This window comes from Hemitrygon akajei, chromosome 9 (assembly GCF_048418815.1).
Source record: "Hemitrygon akajei chromosome 9, sHemAka1.3, whole genome shotgun sequence".
Lineage (NCBI taxonomy): Eukaryota > Metazoa > Chordata > Chondrichthyes > Myliobatiformes > Dasyatidae > Hemitrygon > Hemitrygon akajei.
The window spans coordinates 129,686,501-129,706,325 of record NC_133132.1 but is presented as its reverse complement, the minus strand read 5'-3'; the positions used below and the strand labels follow the sequence as shown (position 1 = coordinate 129,706,325).

Genomic DNA, 19,825 nt, shown 5'->3' with positions numbered 1-19,825 from the left:
CCATTAGGCTTTACAATTCTACCGCCAGGACTTAAGAACTTTTTTTAAAAGCTATTATTAATGCTTTTTGAGATAGTGATTTAGATGCATATCATTTTTTTTTACTGAGTTAAGTATTGTATGTAATTAGTTTTGCTACAACAAGTGTATGGGACATTGGAAAAAAGTTGAATTTCCCCATGGGGATGAATAAAGTATCTATCTATCTATCTATCTATCTATCTAAATCATGAACTCTCTTTTGTTCATATTGTTACTGTGCTAAGAGGTATTCTACATTAGCCAATTAATCAACCAGTCTTTTTGGGGCTGTAGATGAAACGGAAACTCGGGAAACTTGCATGGTTGTAGCAAGAACATGGAAAACGTCCCACAGGCAGCACCTGAGATCAAACTAAGACACTACAGCACAGATCGGGGGTCGCAACCTTGTTATGCCATTGGACCCCTACCATTAACCGAGGGGCCTGTGGACCCCAGGTTGGGATTCCCGGCTCTAGAGTTATGAAGACACCTCATAGTGACTCTTCGTCATAAGAAAATATGAAGACATTTTCATATGGGCCTCAGCCTCTTACTCTGGTCCCTTATTTATACATTGGACGTGTCTAGCAGCAGGCCTGTATTTACTGACTGTTATTAATTATCTCTGAACTGTACCTGGCTTGTAAGGACAAGTAAAATCCTTAAAAATGACTTGTTTATCACCATATGGCTGTTTTCTGATAGGAAAAGGTGTTGCTTGCTTCACTTTAATAGTCAACAATGATGGACGGATCAATATTGTGTATATAGCGTTATGAAGTCATAGTACACTACAGCACAGAAACAGGTCTTCAGCCCATTTCATCCATGCCGATCCATTAATCTGCCTAGTCCATCGACCTGCCCACCATACCCCACCCTTCCATGTACCTCTCCGAATTTCACCGATATGTTGAAATCAAAATTGCATCCACCACTTGCGCTGACAGCTCATTCCACACTCTCACCACCCTCTGAGTGAAGAAGGTTGCCCTCTCGTTCCCCTTAAATATTTCACCTTTCACTCTGAACCCATGACCTCTAATCTTATCCAACCTCAGTGGAAAAAGCCTGCTTGCATTTACCTTATCTATACCCCTCATATAACCCTCATCCAAATCTTCTATGTTCAGGGGAATAAATCCTAACCTTGTTCAACCTTTCCTGATAACTCAGGCCCTCCAGTTCCAGCAACATCCTTGTAAATTTTCTCTTTCAATCTTATTTACATCTTTCCTGTAGGTAGCTGACCAACACTGGACACAATAGTCCAAATTAGGCCTTACCAATGTCCTGTACAATTACAACATAACATCCCAACTCCTCTACCCCATACATTGATTTATGAAAGCCAATGTGCCAAAAACTTTCTTTTTTGACCCTATCTACCCATGATGTCATTTTCAAGGAATTATGGATCTGTATTGCCAGTTCCCTTTGTTCTACTGCACTCTATCACTCACCGTGTAAGACCTACTCTGGTTGGTCTTCCCAAGTTACAACACCTCACATTAAATTCCTCTGCCATTTTTCAGCCTATTTTTCCAGCTGGTCCAGAGCCCACTGCAAGCCTTAATAGCCCTCCTTGCTGTCCAAAACACCACCAACCTTTGGTGTCAATCACAAATTTGTTGATCCAGTTTACCACATTATCATCCTGATTGTTGGTATAGATGACAAATAACAACTGACCCTGCACTGATCTCTGTGGTGCACCACTAGCCACGGGCCTCCAGTCAAAGAAGCAACCTTCTACAACCACTCTCTCATTTCTCCTGCAAAGCCAAGGTATATCAAATTTACTACCTCATCTTGAATGCCAGGATTCCCACTACTGATGTCAGGCTCACCAGCCTATAATTTCCTGGCTTATTCTTAGAGCCTTTCTTAAACAACGAAACATTAGCTATCCTCAAATCCTGTGGCTAAGGATGTTTGAAATATCTTTACCAAGTTACCAAGGCCCTTGCAATTTCTGCACTAGGCTCCCACAGGGTCCGAGGGAAACTTTGTCAGGCCCTGGGTCCTTATCCACCCTAATTTGCCTCAAGACAGTTGTCGCCTCTTCCTCTGTAATCTGTATAGTGTCCATGACCTCACTACTGCTTTGCCTCACTTCTTTTACCTCTATGTCCATCTCCCGAGTTAATGCAGATACAAAAAAAATCTATTTAAGGTCTTCTCCCATCTCTTTTGGCTTCACGAATAGAATACCACTTGGATCTTCCAGAGGACCATTTTTGACCCCTGCTATCCTTTTGCTCCTAATACACAGTCTCTGTAGAAGCCCTTAGGATTCTCCTTCACCTTGTCTGCTGGAGCAACCTCTTGCCTTCTTTTAGCCTTACTGATTTCCTTCATAAGTGTCCTCTTGCATTCCTTATACTTCTCAAATATGTCATTTGTTTGTAACTGCCTATACCTGCTGTGCGCCTCTTTCTTTTTCTTAACCAGGGCTTTAGTATCCCTAATCCTTGCCTTTTATTCTAGCAGGTAAATACCGTACAAACTTGGTACTCTCGAAATTTCACTTCTGAATGGCTCACACTTACCAAGTACACCTTTATCAGAAAACAACCTGTCCCAAACACGAGGAAATCTGCAGATGCTGGAAATTCAAGCAACACACACAAAATGCTGACGAAGGGTCTCAGCCCGAAACGTCGACTATGCTTCTTCCTATTGATGCTGCCTGGCCTGCTGTGTTCCACCAGCATTTTGTGTGTGTAACCTGTCCCAATCCACCTATTCTGATACCATCAAAATAGGCCTTTCTCCAATTTAGAATCTCAACCTTATCCTTTTCTATAATTACCTTAAAGCTAATAGCACTATGATCACTATTGCACAGTGTTCCCCCTCACAAACTTCTGTCAACTGCCCTGTCTTATTCCCAATAAGAGATCTAGTATCACACTCTCTCTAGTTGGGAGCTCTATGTATTGATTAAGGAAACTTCCCTAAACACATTTGACAAACTCTTTCTCATCCAACCCTCTTACAATATGGGAGTCCCAATCAATATGTTGAAAGTTAATATCTCCTATCACAACCTTATGCTTCTTGCAAAGATCTGCAATCTCTCTACAAATTTGCTCTCCTAAATCCCGTGGACTATTGGGTCATCTATAATAACCCATTAATGTGGTCCTACCTTTTTTTTATTCCTCAGTTCTACCCATGAAGCCTCACTAATAAGCTCTCCAATCTGTCCTGAATGAGCACTGTCATGACATTTTCCCTGATTAGTAATGCCAACCCTCTGCCTTTAATCCCTCCCACTCTGTCGCATCTAAAAAAGATGAAACCCCGGAACACTGAGGTGCGAGTCCTGCCCCTCCTGCAAGCAAGTCTCAGTAATGGCTACAATATCATAATTTTACACTGCCCTGAACTCATTTGTCTTTCTTCAAAATCCCTTGCATTGAAATAAACACAGCTCAGAACATTACTCCCACTGTACTGGACCTTTTCATTCCTGACTTTGTAGGCTTAACAACATTTTTCTCCACAACCGCCCCATTTTCTGTTCTGGCGTATTGTTTCCCAAGCACTCATAACTCTAGTTTAAACACCCTGTGCAGCACTAGCAAACATTCCCACTAGGATATTAGTCCCCCTTCAGTTCAGGTGCAAACCATCCCTCCTGTACGGGTATTTACGGTGCCTACTTCTCCCTACTGAGCTTTTGGGAGTGAAGTTAAGCAAGTGGAAAGTTATCAAGTGAATGTGGTCAGGAAAATGACAGATGAGATACAATATGCAACGCAGGAAAATGCAAATTTATAAACGTTGTAAGAAGGAAAGCAACAAACCTATTTTTGTGAAAATGTGTTGTCTAGGATCGGAGTCTTAGTTCCTGAAATACAGATAAATTTGCATGCAGAAAGGCATTGCTTCATTTGCTTTACCATCTCTTCAGTCTGTCTCCCAATAAGTTGAAAGAATGTGAAATTCATGGTCTTTAAGGGTGGTGGAAATCTTAATTACTTTTTATAAAATATATGAACATGAACTTGATGCCTTCTGAGGGCTGTATTTCAAGAGCTGGAATGTGGAATTTGGTCAGCACACAGACTGCTGGTTGAATGGACATTTTCTATACCATAAATTTCTACAATTTTAGATTTTAAAAAAAATAGTCATATGAAATTAAAGCCAATTTTAATCCTATTTTGAAGTACACATGTGATTTCACTCTTATTATTAATATATGTCCAATATCTGGTCAAAGGCAGTGGAAAATACATTTTCCTGTAAAAATATTCAGTACTTTAAGTATTTAGAAATCAAGGAGGATCATCCACAGACTTTCGGATTGTATTTGAATATTACATTTGATCTCAGGGAAGTAAACATAACTCCAGAAAAATAGCACGGAATACAATTGACAAGTAAGTAAGTCTCAGAGGACAGCCAGAGCAGAACAGAAATGTCTGCCCTAATCTTAAGTCACCTAAGGAAAATATGAAAAACATTACTGTTGGTTGGAACTTTGCCTTTCGATAACCCTGAGCTATTTCTTAGTCAAAACATGTACTTTATAAGAAGCTTTTTGCTTGCACAATCCCTGTTTTTATTGACTGTAATCCCTAGAAATATATCAGAGAAAAACAATGACTGAAAATATCCCGGAATACCTCCAGGCTGCATGAAAATAATGTTTGCATACAGTTTAGGGATCCATGGTTTTATTTTGCACAAGGTACCGGTAGATTTGTGAGAAAATGAAGACGATAATAAGAGCTGAGTGTGAGAAGAAATAAAGATAAATGTGGTGCGGGTTAACTAAATATGTTCTCAAAAGCATTCTTCATTGAATCATAGAAAGCTTATGTCACAGAAGGCCATTCATCCCGGCACATCTGTACTGGTTGAGAAAAAGCCATCCAACCTGACCACTCCTTCCAACATTTGATTCATAGGTCAAGGTCACAGCACTTCAAGTATTTTTAAATATGATGAGGATTTATAAATCAAACATACTTTAATGCATTAAATCTAAGACTACCACCCAACAGGAGAATTGAGAAGAGAATCTAGGCCCATCATAATTATAAACCACAAATAAATTTCTCACCAATCTTTATATCTTTCTTTAACAAAATACAGCCTCAGCATGAACAGTCTATCCGTATAGCCAACGCCTTCCATTTCTGACAATTTATTTGTAAATCTCCTCTGCATCCTTCCCACTGCACTTATCATTTATCTGTATGCAAGTGAGCGTATGACCTCAGAGGTTTCCTCTGTGTACTAAGGATTCTTTTGACCTCGCAAAGAGATGTGGATTGGTAAATCGATTGGCCACTATAAATTTCCTCTAGTGTTTATGTAGTAATATAGTCTGGGGGAGAAAAGTGGGAAGGTGGGGAAGTGGCTTGTCATATGAAGAGTACTTGATGGCTTTGGGCTGTTTTTACTGGAATTCAGAAGAATGAGGGATAACCTCATTGAAGCCTATTGAATGGCGAAAGGCCTTGATAGAGTGGCTGTGGAGAGGATGTGTGCTACGGTGGGAGAGTTTAAGACCAGAGGACACAACCTCAGAATAGAGGGGCGCTCTTTTGGAACAGAGATGAGGAGGAATTTCTTTAGTTAGAGAGTGGCGAATCTGTAGAATTCTTTGCCATGGGCAGCGGTGGAGGCCAAGTCTTTATGTATTTAAGGCAGAGGTTGTTAGATTCTTGATTGGTCAGGGTAAAGAGGGATAACGGGAGAAGGCAGAAGATTGGTGCTGAAAGGAAAATTGGATCAGCCATGATGAAATAGCAGAGCCATTGGGCCAAAAGGCCTAACTCTGCTCCTCTATCTTGTGGTCTTATAAAAGTGAGGTTAGTATAGGATTAATATAAATGTATACTTGCTCATTACCATGAATTTGGTGGGATGAAAACCTATTTTCATGCTCTATCATTGTATGAGAACTGTACGCTGCTCTAAAATGGTGCTTTAACCATTGATGCATGCAGTTTTAACATAATCTTCTTCCACAGAAAACTTCTTAACTTTTCTGGATACTAAACACTGGGCCCAGTAGAGCCGCACAATTAACAGTTTTCCAGTCATAAAATGACCCATCAGATATTTTCTTTTGCTTTCGTCACAAAGTCAAATGTGGATCAAATTTGTCATTCACCCAAGGATGCTGTGGCCTTTTGCCTTTCTGACCAGCCTGCATCTAGACTATATGAAACCTCATCAGCAATCTTTGTTTTCTCCACAAAGAATTCAATGTAGTTGTTCTCTTAACATAGTCATAGTCACAGTGCCCGATTAATCTGAGTACTTCTCAGTGAAGGCTCGGTATTGATTCCAGTGCCCAAAACTGGTTAAGCTAACTGAATTTAGAAGTTATTGAAATCTTGAAAGGTATAACTGGAGTCAATAGGAGCAAACTGTTCCAATTGGCAGTGTCAAGCACTGATACATAGAATGAAGAAAGAAAGTGATATGAGGAAGAACTTTTTGCATCGTGTTAGGAGGCAGATCCAATTGACCGGATCGAAAAGGAGCGGAATAGACACCTGAAAGAAAAGAATCTGTAGTGGCGTTGTGAGAAGGTGGAGGAGGGGACTAGTTGAATTGTTTGTACTCTAATCAATTGTCATATGTCCATGACCTTGTGCTGTAACCAATCTAAAATTCTGTGATATAATTGCAAATCAATAATTGGCTTCAAACCTGAAGGACCCTTAAGGTAAAGTTAACAATATCAAGTGTGCTGTGTAAACCTGGACAAGTTTTCAGAAGTAGAAAGAAAAAAACTGATTATTTCGTCCATCCCTTGTCTCTGATATAGATGGCATGGAAACTGCACCTTCTCCACAGGAGAAGTGGGTGGGTGGTACACCTTGCACTTTTAACTGCATTTGAATGAGATATTGAAACTGAAACTTCACATTTCTTGGAGCGTGTGAGGATCTTCATCCTTGGGTTTTATAATGCTGAAGTGATTTTATGGAAAGTAACGTGGTATTTGTTGTGCAGATTTTTTTTCTTTTTGGTATAGTGCTGTCTTTCTAATTTCATCATTGTGCTTTTTTTGTAAAATCAATACCCACGTAAGATGTCACAGCCAGCTCCACCTCCGCCACACCACCTCGAGCTCCATATGAGTGCGTTCTCCTGTGCTCACGCTCTTAGTCTACAGGAAGAGTCCAATTAAATAATGCAAATTATTATGAATGTATTTTATGTGAAAATATATACTGCATATTTCATTTGATATTTTTGAAGATTAATTCATGCCTATTGGTGAGCAAAATGTAGATTCTACTTATTGTACAGTATATTTTTGTAAATGTTCAAGAGGAGGGTGCTTTAATCATTGTTTCCTCTAAATTTCAGATCCAACACCATGGGTACCATCGGTTGCAGCAGTTGGCCCGCCTGCCCTAATACCTCCCACATACGGGATTGCACAGGCACCAACGTTTGGTGTTCAAGGTCCAGTGATTGGAGTTACACCCACAATACCACCTCCAGTTCCCCCTCAGCTTCCACTTATGACAACACACTATCAAGTCCAGCATCACTCACAACCGTTAACCAACATGGTTGTGAATCTCCAGAGTCAGCCGTTGTACACAACAAGTCATCCGATGACCGTGTCCCCTCTCTCTGGGGTGGGTCAGGTGACTCAGCCTGTTCCTACCACAATTGGGAATGGTCACATGAGTTGCCCCATGCTGAACCCATCTGCTCTGACTTCAGTAACTCCTCCTAGTAATGCTCCAAGTGTCAATGGGCAGGTTGTTTCCCAACTTCCTTTAAACCCATCACAAATTGAAGATGACAAGAATGGTACTCAGATGTTACGGACTGTTGGGACGGGAAAGTACGAGTTTATGGACCCTTGGCATCCAAAAGGTATGTTCAAAGTAGTTGCTTCATCGTACACTTCAGTGTGGCAGCATGCTTCATTGATGCTGAATTTATCATCCATTTGGTGTGTCATGGTCTACAGGCTTGTAGAAGAAGGTAACATTGTCAGAAGTTTGATTTTAAGCAATTCTTTGTGCAATCATACTTAAATAATTTGGGGATAATTAAATGATTCTTTCAAAAAGGCAACTCAATGAGCCAGTCTTAATAAATACGGCCTAGTTATCGTAATTCTTCTTCATATCAATCTAATAATTCAGCAGGTAATTGAAATAATTAGCATGAAGCAGAATTTGTGCAGATATGAGGCTTTCTCAGGAAGAACGGTGGTGATATTTTGCATTTTTTAATGAACTGCACTGGTATGGCATTGTTGGTATCCTTATCATTTTTGCTGAATAGCATGAATAGTCCTGACAAACTATAAGTGCTTATCTGGTATACCGGTTCTTTAAATATAGAACTTAATGTGTCACATGGTGTCATACATTTTGCACTAAGGTCAAGTGTTCATCAAGGGATTGAATCTGAAACAGCAAGTATCAGTAAAGACACAAAGAACTCGTGCACACTTTGAGTTATTCTTCGTTTATCCAAGGTCAGAAGAGTATACCTATAAAAGCAAAACAGAAATAAGCAGCAAAAGGTAAAGAGGAAAGAATAGTGCTGGAAATCTGGAATTAAAAACAAAACAGCAGCAGAGGTTTACAAACAATCGGTCAGAATCTGAAAGATGATTTTATTTTCAAGCCCTTGTTCAAGTGCTGAGATTTCTGTTGTTTTGTTATTGTTGAAATATGTTTGCCATGTGATCTTTTAATAGTGATTTCTGCACTTTTTAACATTTATTGTCATAAGTTTAATTATATAGTGTAACAAAGCAGTTTGGCTTAAAGCAATAAGGCCTGGAAAAAATGTTACTTACTTCTCCCTGTAAATCTGTCACTGTATCTAGGGTCTGATATTTCCGTTAAATTGATTGGGAGCTTTCCCTGAATCCAATTTAAAATGAATTACTTTAGCCATTCTCAATTGCAAGGGATTAAAATAACTACCTACTTGAAATTATGTACCCCCTTTAAAGTAGAAACATACCACAAGGTGCTTCAGAAATGAATGCATGCTGAGCTAGCGAATGATCTATTAGGAAGTGCGCTCTTGGTGAGCTGAATTTAATTGAAGGTCCTGAGGCATGCGAGGTCTTCAACAGTAAATCGTGGCAGTAGGGACGTGATCACAGATCATAGGGTGAAGTACAGGAGGATGCACAAGAGACAGAATTCAGGGGAACAAAGAGAACTGAGTGATTATAACTTTGTCTAGTCGGCCAGAAATGAGGATTAGGCATTGGGAATTAGAATCAAGGGTAAAAGTCGTGAATAGTATACTTGAAAGAATAGCTGGAGTTGAGTGAAATAGCAAGAGCGTATTGTGATGCTTATGGTGGATAATACTGTGGACATAAGTTAGTTTTTAGTATATACAGAAACTGTAGAGAAGGAATAAGTAAAATGGGAGCAACTTTATTGCTGTCAGGTTTTTCAGTTTTTAATACATGTACTTCCATTAGATCTGTATTCAAATCAATATGTCTATTACAGTAATTGTGAGTTATGATATTAACATTCAGCAGATGCTTGGAATATTTGAATGCTATCTCCTACTAGTATAGCCAATCTCCTAATCTATTGTTTTTGAATCAATTAAAAATATTTAAAACATCTCATAAAGCACTTAGTACATGATGGTGTATTTTATAGATTATGTATCTTTAGTTGTGCTATATGAGCCACTACTAAGCCAAGCAAACTACTGGACCAGATCGTGCTGGTCTAGTCCAGTGCTGCCGTCTGCAGTCCCTGTGCTTGCTGTTGAAGACCAGTCTCCACACCCTGGAGTCCAGGGACAGACTGTGGATAAATTGGCTTTGTGAAGCTTTCACATTTAAAAATGATGAATGGTGAAGTAAATAATTAAAAATAAGATTTACATTTTTATAGAAATATTAAATTTAAAAAGCTCAAAGCTCATAATGATTATTAATTTGAAATCAAAATAATACTTGCCTTACACTTGTCCTCCTAAACGTTAGCCCTTCAAATTCCTTTGAAATGAATGGACACTTGAATCCTAACCTCAAAGGTTTCAAAGGTACATTTAATGTCAGAGAAATGTATGCAATATACGCCTTGAAATACTTTTTCTTCACAAACATCCACAAAAACAGAGTGCCCCAAAGAACGAATGTTAGAACCCCAAAGCCCAACCCAGCTCCCCCCTCCCATGCATAAGCAGCAGCAAGCAATGATCCCCCCTCCCCCTACTGGCAAAAAAGCATTGGCACCCCCCCACCGAGCACTCAAGCGTGCAGCAAAGCATCAATAAAGACACAGAGTTGCAGTACCCCAAAGACTATTCATTCACCTGGTAATTTGAAATTCCCTAATAAGGGAAAAGGAGGTGTCTCTGTTTTACAGCGAGAGGGGAGACATAACAAACAACTTGTTGATTTATGATGTTAAAAGTTCATTGTGTCGCTTTTTCTGAGCTCTGTGCCCAAAGAACTCGGGTCTCTGAACACACAGCCAGCTTGCTGCTTTCAATTTTCCGTCTCTTACAACACACCGATTTCCTGCTGTGGCACCAACCTTGAGTCCGCCCGCCTCCAGAGCCACGAAATCCCGAAACTCCGACGGCGCGCTAATCTTCTAGGCCGTGTCCTTGGTATATCAAATAACGGCCAGTCGTGAGACCCCAAGAGCGGGTCCCATTCCCACAAAGAACCAAAGTCAGCGTGTAATTCTTCAAAAGAATCCTGAAAGGGAGAAATAGAGATATTAAAGATAGAAATAGAGCTGTTTCCGAAGAGGCAAGCAAAGGAGTCGTCGTTAGGTGCCATTGTCTCCTGAGCTCCACCCCCAACCTAGCACAGGATCAGAGCATGATACCGGGGAATCCCTGCAAATCTGGGTTCAAGTGACAGAAAGTAGTAACAGATGCAACGCCATCTGTCATTTGGTAAGCCTTAGATTTATGCGTTTGATTGCATGTACTAACAAGTCTGAGATTTATCAAAGCTTAGATGGCTGTTTTCCAGTGGTTCTGATCAGAACTGACAACACCAGCCAGCAAGATTCATCTTATAAATTTCTTATGAAATGGGCAAGATTCTGTCACCTGATAGTAAATAGCGATATGATGTTAAGCTCTGTGGCCAAAGGAAATAACTTGTATCTGTTCAGATTATACACGAGGATTTGTGAGTGCTGCTGCACTAAACTGATTTCACTGCTGTCTCCACCACATTTTATTTGAGTTTATAAAGGTAAATGTATTGAAATAATCATTATTATCTCTTTGCCTCCAGAATTTGTATGAAAAGCTGAAAGGGATTATGATGTGATAGTTTGAAAGCAAAATAACACATTTGGTGTATTAACTGGGTTGACAACAGTAACCAGTTGATGAGGGAACCGAGAGGATGATAGAATCCTTTTTCCAGATCTTTCCTGCATCAGAGTACATGCATGCCCAGTAAGTTAGGTCAGGGAGCTTGCAGATAATTTATTTTAACAGCCATTGCTTCCTTTACATTGTTGGGGCCTTTTTTTCCCAGAGCTTCTCTGAGGGACAAAGTTGATCGAGCCAATTACTGGAGAGCTGATGTAAATAAGTAAGGAGATGGCATTCATTGCCAGTGACATTGCAATCCCGAGATCCCATACACAATTCTACCCAGTGCAGCGTTTCCATTGCGGCCTGATACAAAGTATGTCATTCAAATCCTCTCTCAAAGTCCGGAAGGTTCAGAGTACACACATGAGTTGTAAACCTTATCAGGATATGTTGCATCATTTGAAAGACTTCCAATGTACATGTGCAGATCTAAGAAATCTATATCTGTTCTTAATTTTCCTTCTGCTTTCATTGGGAGGAGATTCAGCCAGAGGATGTAACTTAAATGTCTAAGACCAGATGTAGTGGCACTACATATAGTCTCTTTCTGGCTAGCATTGACACAACTGCAGATGACTCAAGAGAATCATTTCCATAATGCCATTGCCTTGCTTCAGATCACATTGTTTGTTGTTTATTTATCTATTCACCTTTTAATGTCTTTAGCAGGGCAACATATCGATTTTACTGTCACCATTTGGCTTTGGGATTTTGGCTATTAGGATAACAGAGATAAGTACCCCATAAGTAGTCAGGAATATGCATTTAAAGAAAGTGGAAATATATTTCTTGCCTCCTCCCCACTGAAAACTCCCCAGAAACATGTACACTGATGGGCAAAAAGTTAAGTGTATTTCTGCTCGTTACTAACCTTGACCTTACTTCAGCTCCCCCCCCCCACCCCCACCCTTCATCCCAAAAGTTTTTGCATCCATATTGGCATGAGGTTTGACTTCTGATTCATCAAGAAAGAGGTGGTTAAGATCAAATAAAGTGCCCTGTAAAATTAAACACACCTCTACCAAGATTGGTATGGTATTTGAATGTGTCGAGAACTTAATTTTCATTTTTGAATTAATTTCTTTAGCTTCAGCTCTTGCCCTGACATAATTTTCTGGGACAAAGAAATAGCAAGTCACACGTGAAATGTGAGAACCTGACTACTTGTACAGTAGATAATTTTTTTTTCCTGAATCATTTCTCATCAAAACCTAAATTGATAGAAGTTTTTGGGCATTGACTTAGAAATAACTTATTATGGATTATCGGGTTTCAGTTTCCCCACCTACCCATAGCTGGGTAAGACGTGTGGAGTTGATCATATGGCAACAATTTAATGGCCTCATCACAAATAACTCTTGAGTAATTTATGTCTTTTGACTCTACCCTGGAAAATCTCTGGAGGTGATCGACGCGAGTCCCCTGTCAGCACCATGGACCAAGCTCAACCCAGACTTGACACCACGGAGGAACTACAAGCAGGTGAGGTGTCTTTAGCTGGTCAGGGCCTTCTGAGAACTGAGACTCCAGCAAAATACTTCACTCCAGCCATTCAGGTTATCTTCCATGAGTTGCAATTTGTAACTCATGACACAGTGCAATAAATGGCCAATGAATCTGTTCCGTTATCCAGTTCACCGCAGCATAATTTGGCACCTCAACCAAGATTCCTCGTCTTTGTTGGCTATTTATCTCATGTGCATTAAACAACTGACAATGCACATCCTCAGAACAGATTTGGTATAGAATCAAATGCTCACTCCTCTATTTAGAAGGTTTAATCTAATTTGTTTACATTTGAGGACAAAAGGATTAACATTAGCATAGAGCTTCTTCCCTTCCCTAAATATATATTCCAGATGCATTTGAGTTTAGGAAGCAAATAACTCTCCTCTGGTCTCCGCAAGTTGTTGTTAGATGATGACAGTGATGAGCGGACTAAGACAACCTACCGTTTTCTTCCCTCTCCACAATTCTGCCTATCTCCACACGTGCCCACTGTACCCTTGTTTTTTCCAGTAAAAAGTTGAGAAGTCCTTGCTTAGAGTTTTGAGAGTTTGCAAGTAATTAAATCATTTTCTAGGAAATCAATCCATAATTATACTAATCAGCCATAATAACCTGTGCAGAGTTTAAAATGTTTTTGAAACTTAAAATAGAGACTATAGTCCTGGTGAATTTCTATTCACTTATTCCTAGGCTGTTACTGAAATTTATGAACATGTAGGGAAATTACTTGTGCCTGCATTTTAATTATAGATTCACTTCCTGTATGTTTATCAATATTTATTCAAAGCTAAAAAGTTGGCAGATAATTTCCAAAGATAGTTCTTTTAGTGCCTTTGCTTACTCATTGCTTGTATGAAGCTTATGATTCTCTCAATGTATTCTTGTTTTCTCATTTTAAAATATTCCCATCAGTTGTTGGCAGAGTTTGAGAACCCATACAGGGACGGTGTACTCTAAGGATTCAATCACGTGAACCAGAGGGAATTTTAAGAGACTAATAATTTGGGTGCTCACACTCACTCACTTGCATGCTTACTCACTCACTCATTCTTTTAAAATTCCCTGTCTGGTTCATTTGATTGAATTTTAAAAGTGTTTGTACATCGTGCTTGTCTTCAGATATGTTTAGCACCAGAAAGTCATGTTATTGCACTGTAGTTTTGTAGGCTGTTCATGGGAAGAAGTTTGCAAGCTCACAATCATGTGGAAACAAAACATTGCGGTAAGAAGCCAATTACGGTATATGCTGGTAAAATTGCTCAACGCAAAGAGGAAAACTTTGAAGTGAACACACAGCTGAGACTTGAAACCAATATTAATATGTTAACAATTAAAAAAAATCTGGTGTTTTTTTTTAAGTAATTTCATACTAATGTCATGTGCAATGTATTTAAATGTACTCAGTATGTAATAGTAATTCAGTTATAATGTTTTTGCAGCGAATTCAGCAATTGCATTGAAGAAAATGAATTGAAGAACGTTAAGGTTCTTTTCTGTATGGATTCTCTAGAGTTTAAAAAATAGCATGTGATCTAATTGAAACTGAATAAAGTTCCAAAAAGGGTTGATAGACTGGTTGCAAGAAGGTGTTCCCTTGGCTGAAGAGTGTAGAACCAAGGGTCAGAATAAGGAAGGATAAACCATTTAGGATTGAAATAGGAATTTTCTTCAGTTAGATATTGGTGAATCTTTGTAAGACTCTATTCCAGAGGGCTGTGATTATGAAAAAAACTTGGGAACTGGGTTCATTTCAAACAGAGATCCAATTGATTTATTGTTGCTTTGAGAAATGGAGGATGCGAGTGTAGTATGGGAAAGAGAAGCTGAAGCCACAGATCAGCTGTGAAATTCACAGGCTCTAGGAGCTAAAAGGCCAATTACTGTTTCTAATTATTATGCTCTTACATAGATTTTTAAAACTGCAGAAGCTTAACAACATAAAATAGCCTTGATTATCATCATAGTCTAAACATGTTATTGGAACTAATATTTATTTATTGAAATACAGTGTGGGATTGGCCTTTCCGGCCCCTCAAGCTGCCCCTTCCAGCAAACCCCGATTTAACTCTAGCCTCATCACTGGACAATTTACAACGAACAATTAACCTATCAGCCAATATGTCTTTGGACAGTGGGAGGAAACAGGAGGACCTAGAGGTCCCAGGGAGAATGTACAAACTTCTGAAAGGATGAGATTTTGCACTACTTCCCGCTGATGAAACATTTCAATTCTGATTCCCATTCCAGTTCCAAAGTATCAATCCATGGCCTTATCTTGTGCCAAGAAGAGGCTACCCTCAGGGTAGAGGAGCAACACCTTATATTCCCTCGAACCTGATGGCATGAATATTGATTTCTCCTTCTGATGAACAAATTCTCCCCTTCCCTCTCTATTCCGCACTTTAAACTTTCATTTTTTCTCACCTGCCTGATACTTCTCCCTGTGTCCCCTCCTCCTTACATTTCTCCTTTGTCCACTCTTACAGCATAAGATATAGGATATAGGCCATTTGGCCCATCAAGTCTGTTCCACTATTTCATCATGGCTGATCCAATTTTCCTCTCAGTCCCAATCTCTTGCCTTCTCCCCATAACCCTTCATGCCCTGGCCAATCAAGAATTTTTTTCAACCACTGCCTTAAATATACATAAAGACTTGGCCTCCACAGCTGCCTGGGGCAAAGAATTCTGGCTAAAGAAATTCCTCCTCATCTCTGTTCTAAAAGGACACCCCCCCTATTCTGAGTCTGTGTCATCTGGTCTTAGGCTTCCCACCATAGGAATCATCCTCTACATCCACTTTATCAAGGCCTTTTACCATTCGATAGTTTCAATGAGGTCACCCGTCATTCTTCTAAATTCTGGTGAATATAAGCCCAAAGCCATCAGACACTCTTCATATGACAAGCCATTCAATCCTTGAATCATTTTTGTGAACCTCCATTGAACCTTCTTCAGTTTCAGCACAAAGATAAGGGGCCCAAAACTGCTCACAATACTACAAGTGAGGCCTCACCAGTGTTTTATAAAGTATCAATTTTACATCCTTGCTTTAATATTCTAGTCCTCTTGAAATGAATGCTAATATTGCATTTGCCTTCTTCACCACAGACTCAACCTGCAAGTTAACCTCCAGGGAATCCTGCACAAGGACTCCGAAATCCCATTGCATCCCAGTTTTTGTAGTTTCTCTCCATTTAGAAAGTAGTTAACCCTTTCATTTCTTCTACCAAAGGGCATGACCAAACAGTTCCGGACATTGTATTCCATCTGCCAATTATTGGCCATTCTCCTAATCTGTCTGTCCTTCTGTAGCCTCTCAACTTCCTCAAAACAACCTGCCCCTCCACCTATCTTCATATCATCTGCAGACTTTTCAACAAAACTATTAATTCCAGCATCCAAATCATTGACATATAAAGTGAAAAGAATCAGTCACCACACAGACCCTTGTGGAACAGCACCAGTCACTGGCAGCCAGCCAGAAAATGCTGCCTTTATTCACCACTGACTCAACACAGATCCTGCACAAGTCCCTTTGCATCTCTGCATTTTGAATTCTCTCCCCATCTAAATAATAGTGTCCATTTATTTCTTCACCAAAGTGCATGACCATATACTTTCCAACATTGTATTTATTTGCTACTTCTTTGCCCATTCTCTTAAACTATCTAAGTCTCTCTGCAGGCTCTCTGTTTCCTCAACACTACCCATTCCTCCATTTATCTTTGTATCATCGGCAAATTTAGCCACAAATCCCATAGTCCTAATCATTGGCATACATCGTAAAAAGCAGCAGTCCCAACACTAACCCCTGTGGAACTCCACTGGTAACCAGCAGCCAGCCAGAATAGGATCCCTTTATTCCCACTCTCTGTTTTCTGCTGACCAACCAATGCTCCACCCATGCTAGTAACTTCCCTGTAATTCCATGGGCTCTCAACTTGCTAAGCAGCCTCATGTGTGGCACCTTGTCAAGGGCCTTCTGAAAATCCAAGTGCACCACATCTATTGCATCACCTTTGTCTACCCTGCTTGTAATTTCCTCCAAAAAATTGCAGTAGGTTAGTCAGGCAGGATTTTCAGGAAACCATGCTGGCTTTGGCCTATCTTGTCATGTGCCTCTAGGAACTCCATAATCTCATCCCCAACAATTGATTCCAACAACTTCCCAACCACTGATGTCAGGCTAACAGGTCTATAGTTTCCTTTCTGCTGCCTCCCATCCTTCTTAAAAAGCAGAGTAAAATTTGCAATTTTCCAGTCATCCGGTACAATGCCAGAATCTATATCGATTCTTGAAAGATCATTGTTAATGCCTCTGCAGTCTCTCCAGCTACTTCCTTCAGAACCTGAGGGTGCATTCCATCAGGTCCAGGAGATTTATCCACCCTCAGACCATTAAGCTTCCTGAGCACATTCTCAGTCATACTTTTCACTGCACAAACTTCTCTTCCCTGACACTCCTGAATGTTCGGTATACAGCTGATGTCTTCCACTGTGAAGACTGATGCAAAATATGCATTCAGTTCCTCTGCCATCTCTGTGTCTTTCATTACAATATCTCCAGCGTCATTTTGTATTGGTCCTATATCTACCCTCAACTCTCTTTTACCCTTTATATACTTGAAAGAGCTTTTAGTGTCTTCGATATTAGGATACTCTCAGGCCTGCTGAGTTCGTCCAGCATTTTGTATGCGTTGCTTTAGAAAAACAGCAAGTTTTATGACACAGGGAAAAGGGGGAATGTCCACAAGGAAAAGTATTTAATAAACTGGAAGATATGAATCATTAAATGTTATGATCCCACAGGCTTTTTGTAGCTACTTTTGGTGTGTAGTGACTTCCTAGAAAAAATGCAGCAGAGGTCTAAAACATTTATGAAATGGAGGCCAACTAATTCAACACTTCCTAAGTTATTTATTGATGTTCTTCTCGTATCTGGTTGTAAATTGCACACAAAGTCAGTGGAAGTGTCCTTTAAGTGCTAATCTGAGAAGGAAAGTAACACTACAAATTTTAAGGGAATATAGAAGATAGAACAAGTTTTGGTCCAGATTCTTTCATCACTCTATTTCTGTTAACCCCAGGACATCCCACTTCTCAATGCACTGGAGTTTCAGGAATCAGGGCAGAATCAGCCATTTGGCATTTACGAGTTAATTAGATATATTGAGTGAGTTTTGAATTCAATACAGAATGTCCAGTTATGGATTAGTGATAATTTGGTAACTTGTATGGTTAGCACTAAAAAGACTATTTGTTGTATTCATCTCATTGTTAGGCAGGGAACGATAACTCAAATAAGAATCTTGCAGAACTGATAATGAATTGGTACACTTCCTTGGTTGCTTGTCATCACAGATAATACTTTAGTTTCATATAAAACTTAAAATTACCATCAGTTGGTGAATTAAGATTTTGGATCAAGTATTAAAATTCTAATCTTGCAATTAGAATCACAACACAAATTATTGAGCTCTCTTTGCACTGATAGACAGGTTGGGCCAAAGGGCTTGTTTTCATGCTTTCTGACTCTGAACTATTGGGATCAGTTATACCTGATGCATCGGCAATTGCAACATTTCTAATTACACAGAACTGCAAATTCATTGTTTAATTTAGCCAGTAATTCTACGTAAACTCAGATGAGAGAATACAAAGCTTCTTAAATGTTTAATATGTTACACAGAATTATTTTTTATTACTTACATGTTTTTACAGAAGCAAGTCTACAGCATGGGTTTTTACAAACTGACGTACCATTTTAAATTTCTGAAGAGTACCCATGGAACTTTAAAAATATAACTACTCTGCTCTACAGACACTAAACTGCAGAGCTGGTGTTTACAAATTGGCATACAATCTTTTAAGTTCTCAAGAGTATCACTTTTAAAATGTGACTTTACTCTGCTTTACAGATGCTTTATACCTGAAATCCTGCTTCAGCACATTTAGAAATTGGATGCTATCCTTAATCCTGAGAAAGCACAATGTTGTTTCATGTACAAAACTCCATTGTGCTGCAGCTGGATATTATCGCCTTAAATTATATAACTTTGGTAAAACAGTAATTTTTTTGTATGTCAAGAATTTTGGTGCTGTGTGCCAGAACAAGTCTAACAAAAATAAATTAAAGCCCTTGTTTAATGTTTGGTACAGATTGCAATTCATCAAAGATGAGCAGTGCTAATGTTACAGTTCATTAAATGAAATTATTGTATAGACATTTATCATTAAAAATACAACTGAGTTTTTCACTAATGAAGAAGGTCTCTGGAATGACTTGTGAGGAGTAATGGATGACTTCTGAAATAAACGTCAAATGTTGATTGTGCTGGGGTAAAACGAGTGACCTTCAAAAGCACAGCATCTGAGAATCTCAGACTGTATCACCAAGTACACTATTTGACAGATTTGAGTTTGTACTTCCAGTAAAAAGTTAGCTCAACAAAAGGTAACAAAGAATTCCTTGGCCCAACAACACTTTGAGCTGAAGCATTAAGCATGAATTGGATCAGTCTTTACATGAGCAGTTTCTATTAGAAAGCTAATTTACACATAACCTATAATGGTTTCAATATTGTTCCATTGCAAGTTTAAGAAATATTCTTCATGAGCATAACAATCCCATGTCATCATTAGGTAACCCTACCTGAATATTGAGTCATACAAAACAGAGCCTATATTTATGATTTTGAATATTGCACTCTTTGAAGTGTTATCACCCAGTTCATCTTTAATATTTTTACAGTTCCGTCATTGTACTATCAACATATACACTTATGGACTGTTTGTCAGGCCTGCCCAGTCTCCATTCAGCTAACAGGAAACACGTGGCATTCATTTCCAACATATCACCTGGAACCTTTTTAAACCCAGCACTCATCTACAGTCCTTATTCACCCATTAAAGCAGCCATTCTCAACGAGTTTCCCCGAGCCTTCAG

The 19,825-nt window shown here is 39.2% G+C and overlaps 1 protein-coding gene across 4 annotated transcripts in view; it reads left to right on the top strand.

Moving 5' to 3' along the window:
• Positions 1-19,825, top strand: part of LOC140733532 (kelch-like protein 29) — a 431,638-nt gene that overhangs the window by 274,907 nt on the left and 136,906 nt on the right. For 3 of the 4 annotated variants that reach the window (XM_073056976.1, XM_073056977.1, XM_073056979.1), the window contains 2 exons: positions 7,375-7,896; positions 12,772-12,849. In XM_073056976.1, the coding sequence (XP_072913077.1) occupies positions 7,375-7,896; positions 12,772-12,849 (600 nt within the window). The remainder of the gene's footprint in view (positions 1-7,374; positions 7,897-12,771; positions 12,850-19,825) is intronic. The other variant, XM_073056980.1, reaches the window with a different exon arrangement.